This window comes from Notothenia coriiceps, unplaced genomic scaffold, assembly GCF_000735185.1.
Source record: "Notothenia coriiceps isolate Sejong01 unplaced genomic scaffold, NC01 NC01_scaffold00015822, whole genome shotgun sequence".
In the NCBI taxonomy this organism is placed as follows: Eukaryota; Metazoa; Chordata; class Actinopteri; order Perciformes; family Nototheniidae; genus Notothenia; species Notothenia coriiceps.
The window spans coordinates 86,964-110,407 of record NW_011348523.1 but is presented as its reverse complement, the minus strand read 5'-3'; the positions used below and the strand labels follow the sequence as shown (position 1 = coordinate 110,407).

The window sequence follows — 23,444 nt, the reverse complement described above, 5'->3', positions numbered from 1 at the left end:
GCGGGGTCTGCACAAAATATGAAAGAAAACAAAGAGTACTGTCATGGTTTCTTTGGCAGTACGGCCCTGCTGCGTGTACAGGGGAATCAATACGAGGTGGGGGGTGTTAACCCCCTGAGGTCCTTGTTAGTTCATATCGTGGGCTGATGAAACCTTTCCCCCAGCCCAACCACCTGTTTTTAAGGCCATTGGTGAAAAATGCATACTGTTAATAGGTCAAAGGTCATGTGGGCTAAGAGGGGGTGGCCGTATAGTCTCCAGTAAAGATTCGACTGCAGGTAAAGACAGCACGGTTCGGCCCAGACTCCCTCCAGCACGGTAGCAGGCATATCCAAGCATCCCCATCACCACGCCCTTTATGACCGTACGCAGCACCCAGCCGAAACGTGAGGGCGGCGCCACACTGAGGAAGAGACAGACGGACACATTCAGCAACTGTGAGTGTTTTTATTACAGTCTACATCTGATATGTAACACACTCACCTCATGATTTCAGTTATGTTGAGCTGCTTCTCCCAGTTCCGTTCGATGCCAGGAACGTGACCCATCCCTACGACTCCCACCACCACTGCAGGCACTTCTGTGAAAAAAAAGAAAAAGAAGTATAACATATTTTGTTACATAGAAAATCAACACTTCTTTAAACTTCTACAAAACCAAAAGGTTATTTGACAACTGGGAAATGTTTCATAAAATCCACCAGGGATACATTTCAGTATAAATGCCCTGAATGTCTGGATACTGCCCTTTTTTGACAATGCATTAATTAATGAGGAACATTGCCTAGATTATTCACAAAGTATCAATTCCTGTGGTCTCACCATGATTTCAACATTTATTTTTAAGCTAAGTAAAGTTAACAGTTCCACCCTCTTTATAGACAATATGACTCAGCATGTTGGTCAACAGCGTCTGTAGCATTCAAACCACACTGTCATTAACGGTCCGCTGTTTACGCAACTATTTAGAAACACACATTTCACAAGATACACTACACAGTAGGTTGACACGTCTTGTTAAGGAAAATCTATATCAAGCACAGTTACGCAATTATGACGCACTATTTAAGAATTACGATAAAATTACATTTATTTTTCAAGACTAATGAGCAATGTATATGTAAAACAACCAAAATGAATAGCAGTATTTTATGATGTGAATAAAACCATAATGTACACAAGGTGAAAACATAAAGAACAGGATTAGGGAGCTAAAAACTTGAAATAAAAAGACAAGATGTTTTTTAAAGGTGTATACGCACTCTGGGCATTACTGGGGGTCTCCACACAGCGTGTAGCCTGGCGGAGTGTGTGTGTGAGGTAGATGTCTCGCTCGGCCACGATGGTTTGGTGGAGAGCAGGAAACTCTCCGATCATCTCTGACATGGTCTGCTCCAGCAGGTCCTTCTGTTTGCACTTCTCCACGTCCTCTTTACTAAACACATAACAACAGTTGAGAGTAAAGGATGAGGAGCAAACATTCACAAAGGATTGGGTCAGATGAAGTCTGCAGAATTCTTTCCAAATCATGTTCAATTTAATATTTTTTAAATCATTTTTTAATGCCTTCTTTTAAAAAGTCTGTATACAAGATTGCAAAAAATGATGCAATCAACTGCACTTGGAGAAGCCTTTTACAGCGTGACCAACCTGTTGTGTTTTCAGTCTAGAAATGAAAAACAAATCTGAGGCTCAATGGGTGGACACTGGACAGCTTACATTTGTTGGGATTTAACATACTGTACTTCAAAGCATATTTTCTGGTTGGGTCTCCCTTGCCTGGCAGAGAATATAGCAAGCTCAAGAAATCTCGAAAGATGGATTCACAAACAGTTTATGCAGCTAGCTGTAAGATATGTGTGGGCGCACATTCCCTAATCCTACCGAGAAGTCAGTTAGCTGGAGCTGCATTTTCTTCCAGGGCAAAACATTGACTATTTAGTGGTCATCTCCCTCTCGATCATCTCAGGACGTCTAAATACAGCACTTCTCTATTCTCTCGTGGACAGCAGTATTGAGTAATAGATATTAAGAAAGTCTCACAAAATGGTGTGGTACGAAAAAATAAACATGAAGCTACCTGATTGGGTCAGAGAGAAAGCAAAGACCCCATGCCAGACGGGCTTTCTGCCACAGACTGAGAGCTGCGATGGCTCTCTTGAACGTCACGGGGATCGGCCTGTCGCCAAGGTGAAATTTACAGAACGGTACCTGTCCAGCCTGTGAGGAAAGAACAACTTCAAGAATAAAACATTACAAAATAAACACAAAATATATACAGCCACTGTCCACCTTTTTTAGATATGCATATCTTTGGTGCATGTTTTACCTCTTTGAAGGCCTCTCTGAACTCTCCTCCGGGAGCCATACCCAGTTGCTCTGTGATGTGAGCTGAAACTTTAAGCAGGAGAATCTGCATGAGGCCGGACATCAGCCCATTCTGAAAAACACAGGACAAAAATAAACATTCACAGAAAAACAGCTATGCCTTCAGAGGTCATTCTTTAAAGATGAGTTCTGGAAATACACAGATTTCAGGGCACACATTACCATAGTTAAAACAACTAGAAGAAAAAACTAAATGAAACTAAATGAAAAGCTCTAACACTGTTTGTGCATCAGAGACATTTATTTTACCATTAACAATGAGTTCCTGAATGAGACACTTTAAACAACATCCTTATCCACAGTATTCAGTACTTTCTCGATTGCCATTGGTACTGTCAGTCCATCTTTCTGAGTCTGACCTGTTTGATGGCCTGCTGAACCTTATCCAGATTTATGTCTTTGGCTTCCCTCAGCAGTGTAGCCTCGTCCATCTTTAGCATAGACACCCTGTACTGGCACAGCTCCACCACCACCACGTCTGGCTGCACAGCGCGGATCGTCTGGGAGGCAGGGAAATGCAAAATTAAGAAACAGAGACATAGTAGGCAAGAAAGAGAAATGGCAAATGAGCAGTGAGTGAGGAAGTAAAAACTGAAAATCAATGAGGAAAAAACAAGACTTATGCTTGGCAAGAGAAGAATGCAAACCTAATTACAGTATTAACAGTTGGGCCGACTCATCTCCCAGGCGCTACTGTACAGCACATTCTCAGAGTTACTCCATTGTTTCACTGATAACTCATAGTCTATCACATTTTAAAAGGGTGTAAGCGGGAACGCGTACTGAACGAATCCTGTTGTAAATTCTCATTGGCTCACCATAGCCACATCCTGCTTGCTGCTGTCGCTGAAGTGGGCCGTGCCCACCAGGTAGAGGAGGCTGCCGTCCGGAGCCGTTAGAATGGAAACCGTCTCTGGGAGCTCAGGGGACGCCTGGCGGCGCTGGGACCGCAGCTGCCAAAGCAGCTCCATTGCTTCACCATCCGCTGGACAAAATAAAATAAAGTTTTAAAAGGAGCTGAAATATACAAGGGGACACATATAGTTTTTATGGCTTACAATAACTACCATATTTTTATAGGAAGAATATATTTTCATATTTAAACACATTTTAAAAGGTTTCTCTTTTAAAGTGCAGAAGCTAAAGTTATAGTAATTTACACTATACACACATTTCTTTTCACATAAGCAGTGTCTCTGCTATTGATGGACTAGATTAACTCCGCATAATCACAATTGGGTTACAGATAGTAATTAAATGTTGATTATTGTGTCACAATTTAAATTAGAAATAAATATCGAAAAGCCTGCTGAAAGGCACTGCCAGGTTGATAAACTACCCAAAACATGTTTAATATGATATTGAATTCAAAACAGACACATGACGTGGCAAACAGACACTTAAAAAACAGGTATTATGAAATATTTCTGATGAAATACAGCATACACACTGTCATTTAAAAAAGCTTACAGAGTCCTGGAGGCAGAGAGGGTAGTTCATCTTCTGAAGGGTTCTCCGATGGGCCGACAGACTCATCCTGTTAGATGTCAAAACAGCAAACAACAAGCCATTTAAAAACACAGGGCATGCTATATCTGTACTAGATTAAGAGATTATTTATTTCCAAGTCTAGCCAGTTTGAGAAAGACAGACTGATTGCACATATTTAAGTACCTGCTTGGGGAAAATTCATATGGCAATGTTTGAGAAACAAATTAAAGATAGCACCGTTAGCATCAGAATAAATACAAGTGTTTTACATCATAATAAACACCCAACACGCTGTCCAGTTTGAGCATCTGGCAGAACACCAGTCGACGTATAGTCTTTCACTCACAGACCCACACAAACACAATGATTGGAAGTGTTGCAAACCTCTGAATTGTTGTCTTGATCCATTTTTGGAGCACTGAAAGCTGACAGAGAGCAGGAGGAAGACATGCGTTACCACTCAGCAGTAGACGTTCACTGACACAGCTGCGTACAGTGCAGCGTTAGTGACTGCTGACGTTGCTTTAAAACGCAGTGTAAACGCAGTTTACAATTGTCCAGCTGTGCCTTCGGTAGTTTCAGGACTGTCACTGATTTATAAACATTGGACTAAATACAAATGTTTCGTTATCTCCAGATAGGTTATCACTACGAAGAAAATGTTAGCAACACAAGGCACAGTGCAGCTAAAGACGAAGTGACTTGAAGGGGGCAGGTTAAGCTAGTTTTACTTCCAGGTACGGAAGCACCCAGGAAGTACAGTGGCCGTTGAAGGCGATTTGTGTGAATGGCCGTAGTGGCCAAACGATGTTACTACAGCTTCCGTGACGTAATTTTGACCCAAAATACTTTTTCCCATCGACTTACATTGGGAAGAGTCACTGTAAATCAGTAAAATACCGAGCACGAGCAGTGTTATAGCCCTCATTTAAATCATTAGGGTTGTTAAATGCGCTAAAAGCCAAAACCAGAGTTATTTTCTCTCTTAATTTGACTGAGCCGAGAGCGGGAGACTGGAGGCGGGGCTTAGGGAAAGCAAAAGGCCCCGGATGATCCGGGTACTTTCTGAATCTACAGTTGCTCCATTTTGAGCTTCATGCGAGCAAATGGAATGAACGGGATGGATGGATCCCTCCTCCAACGCTGTATCCAGTTCTCTTTATATCCATGGTTTACTGAAGTCTCATCGCTAGCAAGCCCCGTAAGTATGTCGTCAAAACTTAATCGTTGGAATTGATAAATTTCACAACAAATGCTGACATTATCAAGTACAATACATTTGCTATCATACACAATAGTTGTATCAAAACAAATATAAAAAACGTACTGGTTAAGCCAGCCCGTATGTCAGTGTGCTCCTCGCCACTACAGCTGCATTACAGCAAATGCTCGTCTGAATCTGACAGCCACAGTGCTTCCTGGTACATGTAGTCATTCATTTAGTCGACCCACACATTTATTTTTATAGGGAAAATGTATTTATTTACTTGCCATTATAACATTTCACACAGTACAATCAAAGTCTGGACTCTTTTCTCTGTCACAGATTTCCCTTCTTTATTGACTCAATGTTCAAATCTACACAGAAAAAAATTCTTTATAAGCAGAGCTGTGTTTTAACATATACCATGCCCTCACATACTCGCGCTACAAGTCTTAAAGTGCTTTTGGATGCATTCGGTGTGCTTGATCAGTCTAACAACGGGACTTTTAGCCAACATGAAAACAAAGTGGATTATTTTGTATTTGCACCAAAAGATCATTGGAAAAAAATGCTGTCCCTCATCACAAGTGTATGCTTCCTGAATGCCCCAGACAAATGTGAGTAATGAGTATAGTATGCATATGTCTACCGATATTGTAGGTAAACCCCAGATGAAAGTACTAATGTTTTCTACAGTAGAATATATGTCATATTTGTGTGTAAGTCAGTGCAGGCAGTTCCTTTAGTGAAGTTCCTGTATTCATGTGGCTGAAAATGTGAGAGGTAGTGGTAGGCACCCATCCCCTTGTCCACTCACTCGTTCATTGTGAAGAGTGCTAAGACACCCCATATGCATGGTTTCTACTTCACATCACAGACAGACCATTCTAACTGTTAAGTTGTTCATAGCAGATGTTGACACAATGTGAGGCAGGGCAGAACTACTGAAGACATTTAGATTGTGTCTGAGACAGCAGATGGCATTCAATAACTTATTCTATCTAGTAATGAACCCTCCAGTGAGACATTAAATCTACTCATCACTTCGTTCACATCACATCACAGCACTTCCACGAGAAGCCAGCTGAACACAACAGTCACATACTTTACCACTGGGTCCAACTCCATTCTTTATGTTTGATCTGCTTTAAAAGAAGAAAACAACCAGATCATTGTAGTTCTGTCATAGATATCCGTTACCTATGTGACAGTTTCTCTGAGCAATATTGTACTGTAGTTGCACGTCACCTCACAACGGCACTCTTTCATTCTAGAGCCTGTTCTTTTGCTATTCCTGTATATAATATAACAATTGACCTATTATAAATGACGTGCAAATATAGTGGAGTCAAGATATCATACACGTTCCTAATCAGCGGTGAAATGGCAATAATAAAGCCATGAAACGTGTGTTATATTATCTACACAAAGTCTGAGTCATATACAGTGTCAATACATACAGCATTCTGTGAGATATGATGCTGTAAGCGCATACATTATTGCCACAAATATATTGTGATCTTTTGCATATTAATTGTGCAGATCTCAACTGTATTGCGTAAGCTACCTTTCTACCTGGCTATTGGGATAAAGGGACTAAGCGCTATATCATATGTGTTTAAAATACATTTTAGTTTGAAGCTGTAATGCCGTCTTCTTTTAAGGTGTGTGTCTTTTTTTATTTATATTTTTGAAAGCTCACTCACCTCTCATTGCTGCTTTTCCTTTCATTAAGCCTTTTTAATATAGCTGTTGGATCCTGCACTTTAGCACCCTGTTGAATTATACCTCTGCTGGTTTCATTTGAGGATGTTTAGCTGTACACAGTCATCCTGAGACATGAATGTGACATCATTTCCTACAGCAGTACTCTGGTCAGCATTATTAATTACAAACAAACGTTTATATTATCCCCTCTGAATAATTTCCCCGTCTCGGTCATTTCTCTTTTAGGACTACCGGAGTTTCCATGTCATGTCCTCACTGTCTAATCCTCCCATCACAGACGAGTGTGAGTTGATTTTAAGAGTAGAGGTGACTGTCAATAGGAAGTGGTTGACATGCTGGTCATGTGCGCAGTGTAGAGTGGGCTAGAGGAATCTTGTTCAGCGTCCCTCTTTTTCTCCTCCTTCAACATTCCCCAGCAGCGATGAGCTCCCCGGGTCTCTCTGCCAGTCTATCCCTGCGTTGTTCTTCATCCTCTTCTCCCTCAAACAGAGTATGATGTATGCTCATCAGCTGGTGTGTAGGGGCTCTGGTCAGGGCTGGTGGTGGACACTCAGGGTTCTCCGCCTGGGGGGGAGGCTCCCTCGGAGGGGTAGGCGGAGGAAGAAGGACAGGGGTTGGAGAAGACTTGGGACTGAGGGGGTCCTCACTGGAGGGAGGGTTTGGGCTCACGCCATTAACGTAAGAGTTGGTGGGCAAGGTCATCGTAGAAAAGGCAGTGTTGGTCGATTTTGGAGAGCAAATCTTAGTTTCTGAAAGACAAGAAGGAAATATTGGACAGGGTAGAGGGACAGAGGGAAAAGTCAGTCTCAAATGTAAATGATCTGAATACTTGAGAAATACTGTGGATAATAATGTGGATAACTCATGCTTCTGGGTCATGCATGTGAGGATATCTTCTGAGAGCCCCTGCCTCAGCCTCGCTCAGTGCGACTCTCGTTCAGTGTGATTCTCTTTTCAAACGCTCATCAAGTGCGACTCGTTTTTCGTGACTATCCCTCTGGGCAACTTTTAATCCAGTTCTGATTCAGCTCAACTCTCATTCAGTGTAACTATCGTTTGGCATGATTTCCTTTGAGCGTGACTCGTTCAGCGTGACTTTCGTTCAGCGTGACTCTCGTTCAGCGTGACTCTTGTTCAGCGTGACTCTCGTTCAGCGTGACTCTCGTTCAGCGTGACTCTATTTTGGTGAAACATTAATTCAAATTCTCATTTACTTGTGATTTTTGTTTAGTACGACTCTTGTTTGGCGTGACACTTGTGGGGGAACCTAAAGAACCAAAATAGTTATTTATTACCTATTTTCTGAAAGCAGGTAAGCAACACAAAGTGGGTTATATTTAAGAAGAAAAATAATGCAGACATGCACTTTTTTTATGAAGACATGTCAGAGCGAAGAGTCTGCCATGGGGGCAGTTGGGGGTTTGGTGCCTTGCATAAGGACACCTCAGCAGTTACCAGGAGATAGATTGGCACCTCTCCAGTTACCAGTCAACACCAGTATTTTTGGTCGAGGCCAAGTCCCCACAGACTGAGCTACTGCCACCTCAAGGTGCATATGCAAGGTACAGCTAGATGAGATGGGATGCTGCATGCTTTTTTTTCTTGAACCCAAACAGTTTGAGTAAAATATGGCAAATTCTGGCCCTGGACCAGCAAAAGCTAGAGTAAAGTAGAGTTCAAGCTTACCTGTAATTGAACCTGACACATGAACGATAGTGTGTGTGCCTTCAAGGTAAACTGTATCCAGGTTGAGCACTGGGGGCAGAGGCTCGGCTGTTGCTACATCCACCTTGGGCTTACGAATGGTCAGCATGTATGGGTGGACGTCCAGAGAGAAGTTTCGAGGGTGCTTTTTCTCCATCATACTCATATCTACGATGGAAAATTAGAAGTCTGACTTAAAGGAAGCAGAACATAACATACAAAATCAGGTCACCAATCCAAAGTTTGTTTAACCCTTGTATGGTATTCGGGTCTTCTGGACCCGTTTTCATTATTTAGCTAAAGAAAAATGATATGATACATTATTTTTTCAAACTCACACTCAATGGCCTTGGCTCATTTTCTGTAAAGAACATATATCAGAACCTGATCAGAACACATTTTCAATGACCACCCACTGTACCCCNTATTACATTACACACAGGGTGTTCTGGGGCTAACAAAAGTGTGTGTGTGTGTGTGTGTGTGTGTGTGTGTTTCTGCGACTGTGTGTTTCTGCCCCTGCCATTCCTGCACAAGGTTGCAACATAGTTGATAATTCAAGCACTGCTCTCACATTCCCGCATTATGTTTTGCGGGAACCAATCTTTATTTTTTTCACACTCTACCCAAGCTGCACATTTGGGGCAAGACACAATAAATAAAGCTTTGCCAGTTTGGGTCCTTATCACAACTGATCAAGATGGCCAAAAGATTCTCTGCTCAAAGGGCCTTGCAAATGATTCTGGAAGAGAGAGAACCATTTGATGATGATGTAGAGGAAGAGGTTTCAGAATGTGAGGATCACATTTCTGAGAATTCTGAGTCCGACAGTGACTTTGAAGAAGAGGATGAGATCGAGCATCAGCTAGTTACAAAAAAAAGACGAGCCACAGGACCAGCCGATCAGCGGGCAAAAGACCAGTAGCATTTTAATTAATTAATGTGATCTAACAAATGTAAAAGGGCAAGTATTAACCATATATGCTGTTTATATTGCTTGTACTTGGGATGAAGTAAACATCTGTTGAGTATTTTAACGTAAAATAGTTTGATTGTGTTGAATTGAAGCCCAAAAAGGCAGCGGGTCCACCAGACCCACGAACACTGGCTGAGTAACAAAAATATGAACACCACACAAGGGTTAAAAAGCTACTGTGCTGCGTCTGGAAACAATGCTAATGAAAGCTATGAGAGTGAGCTTAGAGAGTAAAGTTGTAGGCTGTAAAACCAAAACAAATAGCTCGAAAGATCCTAAAAAGTTCCGTAGAGCTAGAGGAAATTGCAGAGTGGGCCTAAAAATATAAACAGGTTTGTCAATAAAAAATATCCTTTTCACATAAAACATAATCCTTTGTGTGAAGGATGGAGCCAGCCAAAATAAATTATAAAGATGCCAGTCAATTGACTTTTACATTCCATTTATGCATTTCTGCTTCAATATACAAAGTAAGGGGGCTGTCTTTAAAGTGTGTTATTCGGTCAACTTTTTGTTATAGGCCTACTGTGTTTCTCACATGCTAGCTAGCTAACTAGTTGTTTCAACTCTTCATGCTGAATACAAGTGCTTCTGCTTCTGCTCTCCCTGTTGCTGCCTCAGATATTTGCTCCTGCATTCTTCGGTACATGTGTGTAGATCAACCCGACTGATTTTGAACTGTTCGCTGACCCAGAGCCCGGTATTCACTTTTTCCACCGATCTGAACTGGAGCTTGGTCTCTGCGATTTTTCAACATGCCATTGTTACTGTGAGATATCTCGCGTTTCAAAGGATAAACGCTGTCCATAAAGCAGATCAGATCTCCATAAACAAACTCAAACTAGGGAATGAGACTGGCGGTGGATCCGCGAAACAGTTCAGCTTCAGTCGGTTTATCTGCACACCTGCATAGGTAAGAGAGCGCAAGAGCAAATAGGCAGTGAAACTAAATCCCTGGTTTAACTATATATTATCTTAAGCACTATTCTAACGTGAAATGATCAATGGTTAGGAATATTTATTATCACATTTATAAACAAACATTTAAACAGATTTGCTGTTCATAATAATTCATACCTTTTGTGATAGGGTATTGTGTGCTTTTGGTATCCAGAAGTGGTGCAATGAAGCTGTCTGCCGCCGTCTTTCGTCTTACTGGTTTGGGTTTTTCAGGCTTGTTGCTATTTTCCAGACGTGTCAGGGTAAGGGGTTCCTTTTAAAAGGACAGAAAACACAAAAACGGTAATTATATCACAACTTCAACAGCGTCAAGAGTTCTGTTTAGTTCTTTAAGAGGACTACTTACTGTGCCTCTTTAGAGAAAGAGGTTTATGTAGCACTGATATGGCTCACATGTAAGTATCTTCAACAGATCATGTTTATGTGAACTGTACTCCAGTAAACAGGTTATTGAAGTAAGTTTTTTTTTTTCTAGAGGGCACTAGGTTTAGATCTGTTCTGGTGTCAATGATGCTATCTGAATACATGGAAATTGTTCTTAGGCCTTACCTTGAATGGCTGAGGGAGAGGATTTGAGCTTGGGATCCATTTCATCTTCTTGCGTGGCCGTTTGAGGACCAGCGGCTCCCCAGTCATGTCTCCCATCCCAAGTTCAGAGGGGTCCATGTTGCCATCGATGGTTTGTATCCCAGAGTCCCTCACGGTGGGCGTAGCGTCATGGTTGGATTGTGCAAGCGCAGCCAGCAGCTGCCTGACTACATTATCATACATGAGGTCGCTCTCATTGGTGATGAAGTCCAGCCGGTTGAGCGACTTGATGTGGTCCCTGTTCTCGTTGCAGAACATGGCCAGGATGTTGATGTCACAGAACTGAGACTTCTGCCAGCGTCGCCGTGTTTTAATGCCAACTTTATGCAGTTTGTCAAATACAAAGTTGGATTTGCGCACCACAAACAAGTGCAGCAAATTAAGCAGGATGATGAGGTTCATGGTGCAGAGCAGAGAGATATCCACTGCTGCCATGATGCGCTGCAGCTGCACCGCAGGCAGCTTACAGTTGACCCTGAGCTTCAGCTCGAAGTAGCTGCTGATGTCCGGGGGCTCACCAAGGGCACAGGTGAACTCATTCTGCCTTTGGCGGGCATAGTAGGCGCTCAGGTAGGAAATGGGGATGGTACTGAGGCAGATAATAGCCAGGTGGCGCCCCAGGTAAAGCTTAGCTAGAAAGTTACTTTCGCCTCGTCTTTCTAAATATTTCTCAAACAGGTTCTGCTCGGGGCTTTTCTCCTTCTCTGCGTTCTCTATGATCTCCCGCCTCTCTCGCTCGGTAATGCCAGGTCCTTTGGATTGAATCTGCTTCTCGATCTTCGGTGCTCGGCCCTCAGCGGCTCGATGGTAGCAATTATCAATTTCTTGAAGCAGGAAATTGAGCTCTGAAGTGAGCCGCGTAGAGGCAAGGAACTCCCAGCCCAAAGCAGGAATATACATGATTCCAGCGAAGGCCAGCAGGGCATAGGGCAGGAACTTGTGTTCAAAAAGTGAAGGCCAAAGGTGAGACTCCAAACCAGGTTTAGCATCGCGCAGCTCTGTCCAGCAGTAGCCTCTTGCATACAGTGCCTGGTCTCTGGTGAAGTTGTGTGGTGTGTAACAGTAAATGGACTCCTCTGAGAAATAGGACAAAAATGAGAAAAAATCTGCCCGAACATTATAAGTTGGATAATTGTGTCATAATGTAAATGAATATATCAGCTGAAAGAACAATTCTATCACGCTTAATCATGGATTTTTTAAAAATAATTTCCCTCATCACTCAGACATTTTTTCTCAGCTTCAAGATTTGGCAATGTGATAACGTGATGTCAGACAAACAGATTAGACAAATTCCCTAGAATAACTATTTCTCTCCAAACCACCTGTTTGAAAGTGAAAGAAGGTAAACATACCAGAGACATCTGGTGCAGTCATCCATTGTAAAACGTATGTATGTACACACAAGACTGAATACTGTGAACCAACATTAAACAACTCAGTTGCTCTCAGTAGGGCATCTGATATTAAAACATATTAAAATGTATTGCTCATCTTCATTTCACTTCCAAATCACATTACCCTAATTATGTTATTGTGTTCCTTTGTATTTACCACGGGAACTTGATCTGTTCGTTTAACTTTTTGTTCTCGCTGTATCTCAGAGAATCTTTGATGTGTTCGATCACAATGCTGTGTGCCTCTGATAACGCTCACACTGCCTTTGAAAAGATCATCTGCCTGGCTCAGAGAGAGGAAGAGAGAGCTCAATTTCCTGTCTAAGTTGTTCTCTTTCCGATCTATGTAGTTTAGGGTTGAAGAAAGCCCAATTTTAATCTTCTGAACTAAACGCAGTTACATCTGATAAATTCCCTATTTTGCTATTGCAATGCATACTATTTATTTATTAAAAACCATTAAAATACCACCAAGGCATGTATTATATGTGCAATAGCATTACTTTGTTAGAGTCACAGAGGGCAGGGTGCTGAGTCATCTAAAAAAGTTTGGCAATGCCCTTAATATCATTATAAAACACACCATTGAGGGAGTATTGAGGGAACTTGTCTGAACTCCAAGTGAAACGCTCAGTCCCAGATGGTTGATGCTGCTATGCAGAGAGTCTGACTCAGCATACAACTAACATCTCTCCCGTCACACCCAGCCTTCTAACAAAACACTTTCCTCTCCCCTCTCTATCTCCAGTCTATCATTTCCTCCGATGCACTCGTCACTGGTCCTTTTCCTTCTTTGCCTAATCTCCTACTTACATCTCTACTTATCACATCCACAGAAGCCTTAAGGCACTGCATGGTAAACTCAGAACGTACAGCTGCTGGTGTATAACCACTCTGGCAGTTTAGCAATGAACTCCCTCTAGTGGCAAAAGTCTCACCTGCAAAGTTCCTTGTGAAGACGAGGGTGACCAGCAGGATGGGGATGATGACCGTCCCTATGGTGACAACGCGGTCGAAGGGCAGCTCCAGTTTGAGCTGCACCAGGAGGCCGGCCAGTAACCCCCCCCTCTCATCCTGAGAGGAGCCCGGCAGGATCAGCTCCTTCAGCTTCTCGCCGGCGAGTAGAGCCGTGGCCATGTCTAAGTTCTGATCGAGGATGTTCTGCATCCGGAAACACAAGGGCCGCTCGCCACAACCTCCCTCTGGACTGGAGGGGAGGCTCGACACTCCCTGCTGAAGTGAAACACTCCCCAAGACAGAAATTATTGGCCAACTTCAGCCCCTGTCACCAACCGTAAGGAACCTCATGCTGTGTGGTGTGCTTCTTGAGTGTTCTACAGTTTACCACTGCTTTTCTCTTTTAGCTGACCAGGCATAACGATCAGAAGCACACTCCTCCCTTTGCCTCTTCTGTGCGCATCCCTATGTGTGTCCCCATCTCCACAGTGCCAGGCCTCTGTCCCACTCTGTGTGGCAGGTTGAGGGATGAGCTGAGTTTAGCAGGCCTCCTTGTGATCCCTAGGGAAAGAGCTGGCTGGCTGAAGAGTTGAAATGCGAGCTTTAGTCAAGGGAAGCTCTGACCAATCCTTTTCTGAAAGAAAGAAAACAAATGAATAGATAAAAGTACTTCGAGGCCCAAGATCCAATTTCTGAAAACATTTAAAAAAACAATTAGTGCCACCATATTTTAAATCAGTCTTTGTGTGAATTTGCATCAGAAAAAGCTCTCTGTTTCCACCCATCATTCTCTAGTGCAGTCATGTTTCCGAGGACGACTAATCCTCACTCTGTGACCAGTGGAGTGTGTGAATGTGGTCACATCTAAGGGGGGTGGGGGTTGTCTTTGATCAAGCAAGGACACTAAAGGGCAATTGTATCCTCTCTAGCCAACCATTAAGTCACCAAAAAAAAGTATCTCAGTTAGTTTTTAAAATGACAGTTTTCTGGACTCTGCTATTCCACAATTGGTCCCCTGCCCCTAATTGGCAGTCATTATCCCTGTGGGACAGCATGTTCCCACTGAGATGTCAGGTGAACACACTTGTCAGTTTGATCTCTGGTGCGTCTCTGCGTGTGTTTGTGCATGTGTGAATGAGCGTGCATGTATACATGAGCATGCATATGCTTATGCAGGGTTGAACTGGCGGCTGCTGCATGCTCAGTACACTTGAAGGGTACGTGAATGTCCTCTGTGAGTAGTGTGAACGCATCACCCCTTCCCGTCTACAGCCCTCACCCTCTCACTCTACTTCTCCTCTTTTTACTTTCTCTCCCCCCATTACCCCCTCTGCACACCACTCACTTTCCTCTCATTGTGCATAAACACAGCTCATCTATGAAACCCTTAAAAGCCAAGCCCTCTAATCCAAAGCAGTGAAGTGTACTTAATATCTGGAGGAGTGGAACCTTGAGACTTCAGTTACACAAATGCAAAGGGGAATGAGCGTCTACTATCACCCTCACGGTGTAAGAGATCATTAGTGGAGCATTTCTTTGAAATAATATTTCAAGAGAACTATTTAAGGCTGAGTAAATGTTGCAATTATTGGTGTCACAACTTTAACATGTATTTCTTACATAACACTGTTAATGACTGTTTCATATTTGATTTTGTGTTATGTGGCCCTTGTAGCATTTCATGTTTTTTGTAAAGCACTTTGAATGGCCTTGTTGTTGAAATATGCTATAAATAAGTGGGGCTTGCCTTTCCTTAAAAAGAGAACAAGATGTCCTTTATGGGATAAACTACACTACAGATTTTAAACTGATCTGCCCAGTGACATCCAAAATAACTGTATCCACATCCTTGAACACTGTGTCAAGGAAGAGGGGAAATAAACTTTGCATAATTGAAATTTAAAGGGGCAGCATCAGATGTTTAGGCGCTCAGTAAGAGGCTGCAATGCTGTTTGTAAGCCACCGGCACAAGAATAGTCCGACTGGTAATTCTGTCTCACTGGGTGATGTTATTAGAGCTTAGAGAGGGAATCCCACATTCTTTGACTACCACCGTATCCCGCTTGGCTATTATGACCAGTACAAAGAGACAGCGCTTTAAACAAGAGCTGCAATAGAAGAGCCATATTCGTTTTTTATAAAGATGAATAGAGAATAACTTTCAGTGTGGATCTGACACTTGTTTTTAGTCATCCTAAGAACACATCCGGATATGACAGATCTATGATAGATATTAGAAAGACAAACTCTCCCCACTGTTTTCCCACTTTCACCTCATTAGTTAGTCCCTATGGGAACAATGCAGGAACATATCATCAGAGGATCATTATGTTCCAGTTAGCTCGTGTTTAGCTAATGCTGTCTCCTAACATGCGTGTGAGTGCAGGACGCTGGGAGTATCTCATCCAGGAGGAGCACAAACACTTCCACCGGAGATATAGCAGCTGCGTGCAGTTTCAGCACCTGAGCGGTGGAGAGCTCCGGAATAACCAGAGAACATCAAGTGATCGAGTGTGTGCTGCTCTGCTTCTGTGTGTGTTGGAGGCTGTTGGAGTCTCCAAAGCTCAACACCTGCAGCATCACCTGTCCACACTGGAAACACTAGCCCCACTGAGTGTGTGCAGCTAACAAACAAGCAGTGTGCATGCAGTGGGGGGAAAACATTCGAAAATCCACTCACCATGTCTCGCTGCATCTCCCGGCACGGTAAGAGTTAATCTGCAGTGCGGGCGAGCAGCTACAGCATGTATCCGAGCACACCGGTTTGTTCCGGCTCCCCCCTTTACCAGCTGCCCCCTCCCTCCCTCCAACCCGACGCTGTCTCCCCTCCCTGCCTCTTCCTCAGGAACAAGGGATGAGACAACGCGTTAGGATTCTCCAGTTCATAAATTGCATCTCTGGAACAATCGATCTATTCGCAAGGACACGTGATGTGTGGATGTTGGGGGGGGGGACATTTCACAAATCATAATCTAAAATCATTTATTTACAGGTGTTTCATTTACATTCTTAAGGATAGGCTAATTAAAATATGAACATTAAAGGGGAGTAACACTATTGGGATAAAACACCATAATTAGTCTTGGTTATTCAAATCACGTTTGAGAGTTATGGATTAGCTTAGACTTGGCTATAGTTGAATAAACCGGCAACCGCTATTCAATCCTGTCTAAGTCTACAACCTAACTTCAAGACAGTGGCTCTTATTGATAGGCTTACCCAGCTGCCCATCATTTATGAGTGTGGGCCTGGCAAATACACATGACATGTGTTTTGTTCAAGCACATATGTGTGGCAAGGATTTTGTTTCCTGATGAAGTGGAGGCTGGGTAACCTGCATTTTCAAATAAAGTAGAGCATTACAACTGGGAACCCTGCGTGGGCTACTGATAGATATGACTGTGTGAAGATAGTTATAATGTATTTTTAAAGAACATTGTCTTGTACGGACAATAAAATGTATTAACAAAGATTTCCTTAACTTAACATTACATCACTGCTTAGCAAGGACAGTTTCCTCCAGCAGCCTCGTGCACTATGTTGAGATCCTTGGATGTGTGATGTGGGCGCACGATAGGGGCGCGCTCTCGATTTTTGTCAGCCGGACTGAGCCACAAGTCAGTTTTCCTGAAGCCGGTTTCTGCCGGTTGTGGAAGCCGCACCTCACTACGTCTGCTTCCTAATATAGTATCTCTCTCTCTCTCTCTCTCTCTCTCTCTCTCTCTCTCTGTCTCTGTCTCTGTCTCAGTCTCAGTCTCTCTCTCTCTGTCTCTCCCTCCCTCTCTCTCTTTGAGCATCCTTGCAGAGATCTTGAGGTTGTTCACTTTGAAGAACAAAAAAGCATAATATTAGGCCTATATGTTTAGAAATACACTCAGCCCTCTTAATTAGGAAAACTGTGAACTTGCAATTATGCATGTAACATTGAAGTCATAGTTAAAGGTGATGTTGTTCTTGACTAAATGATATTGAACACAAATCTCGTTGTTGAACGACAGTGTGACAAACACAGAACATTACTGTATAGGCTAAACGTCGACTTTATATACAATATATAATATAGCAAAATGTGCCTCACAACTCAGCCTAACATCTAAAAATATGATATTTCCTGGAAGGTTATTTCAGGATTCAGTCACTTAGTCTCATCTTACCCATCTTACTTATTTATATATCTGCACATTTATCAAGAGGGCAACATTAAACAACAACGAGAGCAATCATGAAACAATATTCACCCATTTGCTTGCAGTTGAGGACAAACGTTTTATTTTCCTATAGTAAAACACATTTTCAGTTGAAATGTACAAGTTATTCTGCAAAATCCAGGTAGATAAATTATCTTGTAATAAGATGTTGCTACCACTAACACATCACTGTACACAAAGCGGCCTACTCCTTAAAACATGTATTACTAACAGTCATGTAAGTGTGGAGATAATTCAGTGTTTACTTTTTGGAAAAATAATGTACAACGGACAAAGTTAGGATCAATTTCATCTATGCACAACACTTCTATACATGCTGTTTTAAAACATCACTAGGTCGCAACAGGTTTGGAATAAATTGAGTCAGCTGCGACCAGCTTAAAAAAGTAGCAAAGATGCATAGATCTCTCTTTGTAGTGGTGACATACAAACTGAAATCCTTTCATATCCACAAATGCTCAAATCATTTCTTATAAACATTGACTCACATGCTTGTTCATCGTATCCACGAGGTCACAATGTAGAAATACTTTAACTATACACAGGTCAAATAATGCCCTACAGTAAGCAGGCAAGCATTATTCTCAGCTTTGCATTATTTTAAACTTTTCTGTCCTTCTGATTTATTTCGCCAACTTCCGTTATTGATTTACTGCCTCCTAATCTTCTTTACATCTTCATAACTGAACAAATCTTCATTGCTTTTTCTTTCGTCCTTGTTGTACTCTTGTACTAACTCTTGTGCTGAGTTGGTTCTATCCCCCCCTTCTCACACTTCTCATCAAACGTCTATGTAGCCATTTGGACCACCACTGCCTTCCAGGCTCTGTCTTTATCAAAATCCTGCAGCGTTCCATTGGCTGCATGCTGCTGAGGGAGCAACACAGGAAGAGGGAGAAGGGGAGAGAGATGTCAATGTGCAAGGGGACAAAAACATTTAGATACATTATGTGTGAAGGATGAGAACACATAGAAAAACACAATGTGTATTTATATGTGTTCTAAAGAATATCATTTTACATCATAATGTTTACATGAGCTATGATGACAACTAAGATAATTAAATGGATCATTTTCCAAATTCACTAATGTCTCTTGGTGGAAGTGGAGAATCATAAAAAGGAGAGGAACATATGTGTCCATCTCTACACAATCATTGCTTTTCCCAGTCTTACCTCATAGTAACGGGTTGTGGTGTGCATGCTGTCGTTGCACTCTGGAGCCCCCATGCGGAGCTTACTCTTGTAGGAGGCACAGTGCACCACAGTGGCTGAAGTAAGAATTGCCTGCACCAGCAGCAGCACCATCAGAATCAGCAGCAGGATGTCGTAGGATTGCTGGACCACACACACACACACACACACACACACACACACACACACACACACACACACACACACACACACACACACACACACACACACACACACACACACACACGTCATTTTCAACGTTTCTCTTAATTGTGTTCCTGTACTTCTTGTGCATAATTAGCTTGAGTCTGGAAATAGTTCCCTGAAAGCCGGCATATTGCACACCACTGTTGAATTTCCACCTCATTAAACTCACCTTGGCTGTAGGCACATCATTCAGGAAAATGTCAATAAAGCTGATCACACTGCAAGAAAGGAAGCCGGAGGCTGAAAAGAGCAGTGGAGACGTCACGCTGCTGATGGCAATCAGCACCTCCACCTGAGAGACACCCAGAGGAGGGAAAACAGGAACTCAGAAAACTTTGTCAAGAAAAGAAAACACCATCAAATAGAAATATAGAAAGGCAAGGCTATACAGGTGTTACATTCACTGATCTATTTTATAGAAGTGTCCAAGGTCAGTTAGAGACACCAAGATTGGTGTCACATGAGACATTTTTGAGGACCTGATCAGATTTTAGCAGCAACATCTTTGGGCACTTGTAAGGGATTTAAGGATGTTTTGCTGTGGCAGGTAAGGACAAAGTTTCAGTCATTGATACAGCCTCATCTCAGCTTGAGACACAATCTGTCTGAGTTTTCCTATGTTTCTCAGCTGGAAAAACAGGAAATGAATCAAACATAAGTGACTGTGCCTGGTCAAGTGACACCTCAATGTCTTGGGTTGATGTAACAGAAGAGGAAAGAGAACCCATAATTGCCTGAAAGAAACCGTAGCAAAATCTAGAGCTTTTGTTTTAGCTATAGGACATGATGTGCCATCCAAAGTTTAGACATTTTATACAGCTAATTTTTTACATTTGGAGGCTAAAATAAGAATTAGAATTGAATATCATTGAAGTTGTAATAGGAGATACGTTAGAAGTGAAGGGGAAGCAGGAGAGGGGCAAGAACAGAACCCTGGGGCACACCATAATACAGTTTCAGATAAAGACACTGACTTAACTAACTGCAACTGATACACACCTATCAGAGGGGTATGACGAGAACCATTTCAAGGCTGACCAAGAGTTACACTCCCGGTTGCCCAAATATGTCAATAAGGATACTGTGTTGTCTAATGTGACAAACTCTAAACTGGGATTCGTCAGTACCAAAACAGAGAACTCTCCTGCATCACCATGCATCCAAATATCAAGAGGCCATACCTCCCTCTGAGGTCAGAGTCATTAAATAGATCAGTGTTTGTATTCTAACAAAGACTAACAGCTCAAAGTATATTATGCAGATCTCATCTACCCGTTCAAATATATGAACCCTTATTTAAATGTAGTAAACAGTCTCAAGACTGGGACTCAAACAACTAGCGTATTCTTTTGTACTCACCAGACATTTGTTGGGGTATTCTGACACGACATGACTGGCAATAGCACTTGGAAAACACTGCAAAGGATTAAAAACAAAAGACAAAGTTATGTGATAGGTTGATATCGACGGCATTGAAAAGGTTATGATTAAGTGTATGTTTTAGTAGGAAAAACTTACAGCAACAAGAATCCAGAAAAATGTGACCGACAAGTAGGGTCCAGGTAGCAAAGCGTCCATGTTGAGTGCAATAATCCCTCCGAATACAGCAGAAATTCCCACAATTACTTCGATCACCTGCCAGAGAAATTCTTCAGGGATTGATATGCATTGAAACCAGACAGAGCTTTATGCAACACAACTGAAATGTACTTACAGAATATGCTTTCAGGATTCGAGTAGGGAACACTGCAGGTGGCTGAACCACAGATCTGTCATATGTCACCTGCTAAAAAGTTGGACGTAGGGATGAGTGGAGTTAGGATGGATGAGTCAAAGCCAGACGGAGAGTAGAAGGAGAGACACGTCATCTGGGGAAATAAAAGAAACTATCACACATAAACACACACCTTCCCGTGGCAGCAGCAGTCTTCTGCAGAGCGGGCTGACAGGATGACAGTACTGGCCATCAACACCTCCAGCAATATCATCAGGATGAGGTTGAAGTTGATCTGAGAATAAACATGGCAGGAGGGAGAGCACAATAGGAAGATTGAAAAAGGAAATACAGAAAGAAGCTTTAATTATAAAGATAACTTAGTATGCTTGGATGTCTAGTTCCCAATAAATTACTATGTTGCATTTACATTGACAGCAGAAGGGTTTAGGACCAGTTTACATCCAAACCAAACCAGACAGGTGGTCGTTACAGCAAATGTTGACACGTAGACCACCTGGAAATCTGACACCTTGAAAAAAACATGAGACCTTCATTAGTATCAAGCGCCAATTGTTTCAAGGAATTTTCATAAAAAATCCATTACAACATAATTATGTACTTTGCCCAAGGTTTGTTTACTCACTGCAACATGTCTGTTCTTGGCAATGGCAAAACTGGCGATCGCTGCAGGGATGCCCTGTTGGAGAACAGCAACAAAAATGAATTGTTGAATTAATGTATTTAACTAAAGTGTCACTGGCATTTTGACATGACAATAATCTAAACAATGGGCATCACCCAGGAAGCATTATAACCTATTATTTTTCTTCAAATCCTCAATTTGTCCTGATATTTTGTCAGTACCCGAAGATTTCTGGGATTTATAAAAGTAATTTTTTTGCTCTTCTCTTAGGTAATAGAACATGTTACCAGTGGTTGAGAGCTATCTTACCAATATAAGACCAAAACATTTGTCTTCAAAGTCCAACAATTGTTGGTCCAATACCAAAGTTTGAATTAAAATGTCACATAAGTACATCGAATATTCATAATGGTTGGATTATTAAATGGATAGGCGTGAGATATTATATTGGTCCAGTGATACCAATTTTATAAAAACCATTGGATGATATTGCCTACATTTATACATACCAATAAGCATGAATGTATTAGGTAAGAGCAGATATGAATGTGTCTGTGATTGAGCTACGGTCACTCACAGAGCCGGCAGCACAGCGCAGGTAGTCCATGGCAACAGGAAACACATTTCCCATGTACAGAGAGAAACCAGATGTGATGAGGAGACTGCCCTGAGGAAACATACGTGGGCATGCATGCAAATACACATATGATCACTCATAAATACGTTCAAAAGGTAAAACTCTACCATAATACTGACATTCTCTCACACAAACAACATGGCACACATATTTAGCCATTCATAAATCTGAACTGTTTACCAGATCAAACACAAAGCACACAGACATAATGCTGACATGTTAATTATTAACATCCAGCAGCCCCATACATAACCATTTGTAAACAGTTTGTGTTTACTTCTCTGTTACCTCAGAATCACCGCTCACAAACTTGCTAAAGTAAGTGGTTAGAAGTTGCATACTGGAGACATATTGTTCTCACCTAAATTTGGAAGCACAACACAAGACTTCTTGTCGCCATCCCACTCAAAATTTCTAGACTGGGATGCATCAGAATGAAAGATCATCCCAACCTTTAACATTTGTGTGTGATGGACTGAATAAATGCACCCTGTGATGTGCCTCCTGTGTACCTCTCCCTGACCCTCCCCCTCTCACCCCTAAGAGGACACTGTAGAGCCAGGCCCTGTAGCTGAAGCAGGGGTGCTTTAGAGGCTCCGGCTGGGCCAGCTGCAGGTCACTGGCCCTCACGTCCACCGTGTAGCTGTCCCGCTCGGGCCTATACCGCTCCCCCCTGTCCGGCCTTCTATCCGTTCCCCTGTCGCTCCGTCGTCCCAGAGACCCCCCACCGCCCCTCTCCAGAGTGGGCATGTGGCTGTAGGTGAACTCCTCTCTGGCTGAGAGCTCGTCGGACTGCATCACTGAAACAGCTGGTGGCTGACTTCAATTATGGGATGGGAAACACACACGAGGATAACAGCCTCTGAGAAAAGGGAAAGAAATGGTGAGAGCTGTGTGAGTTTAGGGCCTTGTTAAAAGTGTCTCCACAACCACCCTCTCTCTTTTTGGCCTGCCTGAGCAAAGAAGAAACCATTTATTTGATTCTCATCTTTTTCAAACATTGTTTTCACATATTGCTTCCTCCATATTCACCTGTTGTTGAGTCTCCTGCAGAAAAGTTATCCAAAACAAAGTATCCTTCAACAACTGAGCTCAAAACCTCCTCATGGTAGACAGCTTGTTTTTGTCTGCAACTCCTTACTCTCCCCATCTCTCTCCCTCAAACTCTCTTTCAACCCCAACTCTCCTCCTCTTTTCTCCCTCCCTCTCTCTCTCTCCCTTTACACGACGTTTCACAGAAACAGTACTGAAAAAGTTTGTTTGAGCCCTTCAAAGCGTGGAGTCTGAACACATGGCTCTTGTGCTGCCAGCCCGCTTGGTGCCAAAGGGAGAGCGCCTGTGCATGACAACAAGGGGAGGACGAAAGGGGCTCGCTCAGGGGGGAGAGTTAGCAGGGCAAACACCCCTTTTAAACTCCCACTTGCACATGCACATGCACATCAACCCA

The 23,444-nt window shown here is 42.4% G+C and overlaps 3 protein-coding genes across 5 annotated transcripts; all 3 read right to left on the bottom strand.

Moving 5' to 3' along the window:
* Nucleotides 1–54: 54 nt before the first annotated feature.
* On the bottom strand, nt 55–4,610 carry trabd (TraB domain containing). The gene is made up of 9 exons (XM_010775589.1): nt 4,263–4,610; nt 3,858–3,924; nt 3,206–3,372; nt 2,747–2,887; nt 2,329–2,439; nt 2,080–2,219; nt 1,262–1,434; nt 484–580; nt 55–403 (listed from the first exon to the last, which is right to left on the bottom strand). The coding sequence occupies exons 1-9, from the start codon at nt 4,326–4,328 to the stop codon at nt 217–219; spliced, it is 1,149 nt and encodes a 382-aa protein (XP_010773891.1). The 5' UTR covers nt 4,329–4,610; the 3' UTR covers nt 55–216.
* A 744-nt stretch (nt 4,611–5,354) lies between these two features.
* On the bottom strand, nt 5,355–16,159 carry panx2 (pannexin 2). Of its 2 annotated transcripts, none has more exons than XM_010775587.1 (6): nt 16,073–16,159; nt 13,374–14,026; nt 11,000–12,144; nt 10,568–10,703; nt 8,497–8,682; nt 5,355–7,559 (listed from the first exon to the last, which is right to left on the bottom strand). In XM_010775587.1, the coding sequence occupies exons 2-6, from the start codon at nt 13,600–13,602 to the stop codon at nt 7,213–7,215; spliced, it is 2,043 nt and encodes a 680-aa protein (XP_010773889.1). In that variant the 5' UTR covers nt 13,603–14,026; nt 16,073–16,159; the 3' UTR covers nt 5,355–7,212. The 2 variants fall into 2 exon arrangements, with proteins under 2 accessions (XP_010773889.1, XP_010773890.1); XM_010775588.1 differs by having other exon boundaries at nt 11,000–12,114.
* A 1,485-nt stretch (nt 16,160–17,644) lies between these two features.
* Nucleotides 17,645–23,275, bottom strand: mlc1 (modulator of VRAC current 1). Of its 2 annotated transcripts, none has more exons than XM_010775586.1 (12): nt 23,030–23,275; nt 22,535–22,859; nt 21,938–22,027; nt 21,361–21,414; nt 21,145–21,246; nt 20,908–21,009; nt 20,715–20,783; nt 20,519–20,635; nt 20,360–20,416; nt 19,170–19,292; nt 18,776–18,937; nt 17,645–18,470 (listed from the first exon to the last, which is right to left on the bottom strand). In XM_010775586.1, exons 2-12 carry the CDS (start codon nt 22,793–22,795, stop codon nt 18,390–18,392), a joined length of 1,218 nt encoding a protein of 405 aa, XP_010773888.1. In that variant the 5' UTR covers nt 22,796–22,859; nt 23,030–23,275; the 3' UTR covers nt 17,645–18,389. The 2 variants fall into 2 exon arrangements, with proteins under 2 accessions (XP_010773888.1, XP_010773887.1); XM_010775585.1 differs by having other exon boundaries at nt 20,715–20,786; nt 23,030–23,273.
* Nucleotides 23,276–23,444: the final 169 nt, after the last annotated feature.

Bases quoted from the DNA above. Each gene is read 5' to 3' on its own strand.
- mlc1 (XM_010775585.1), bottom strand. From the start codon at position 22,795: ATGCAGTCCGACGAGCTCTCAGCCAGAGAGGAGTTCACCTACAGCCAC. The intron at 21,247-21,360 runs GTGAGTAAACAA...GTTTTTTTCAAG, and splicing joins CCAAGAACAGACATGTTGCA to GTGTCAGATTTCCAGGTGGT. The intron at 20,636-20,714 runs GTAAGTACATTT...TTTCTCTGGCAG, and splicing joins GAATCCTGAAAGCATATTCT to GTGATCGAAGTAATTGTGGG.
- trabd (XM_010775589.1), bottom strand. From the start codon at position 4,328: ATGTCTTCCTCCTGCTCTCTGTCAGCTTTCAGTGCTCCAAAAATGGAT. The intron at 3,925-4,262 runs GTTTGCAACACT...GACATCTAACAG, and splicing joins ATCAAGACAACAATTCAGAG to GATGAGTCTGTCGGCCCATC. The intron at 2,220-2,328 runs GTAAAACATGCA...CTTTCCTCACAG, and splicing joins TCAGAGAGGCCTTCAAAGAG to GCTGGACAGGTACCGTTCTG.
- panx2 (XM_010775587.1), bottom strand. From the start codon at position 13,602: ATGCAGAACATCCTCGATCAGAACTTAGACATGGCCACGGCTCTACTC. The intron at 12,145-13,373 runs GTGAGACTTTTG...ATGTTCGGGCAG, and splicing joins CTTCACAAGGAACTTTGCAG to ATTTTTTCTCATTTTTGTCC. The intron at 7,560-8,496 runs GTAAGCTTGAAC...CTTGTCTTTCAG, and splicing joins TGTGTCAGGTTCAATTACAG to AAACTAAGATTTGCTCTCCA.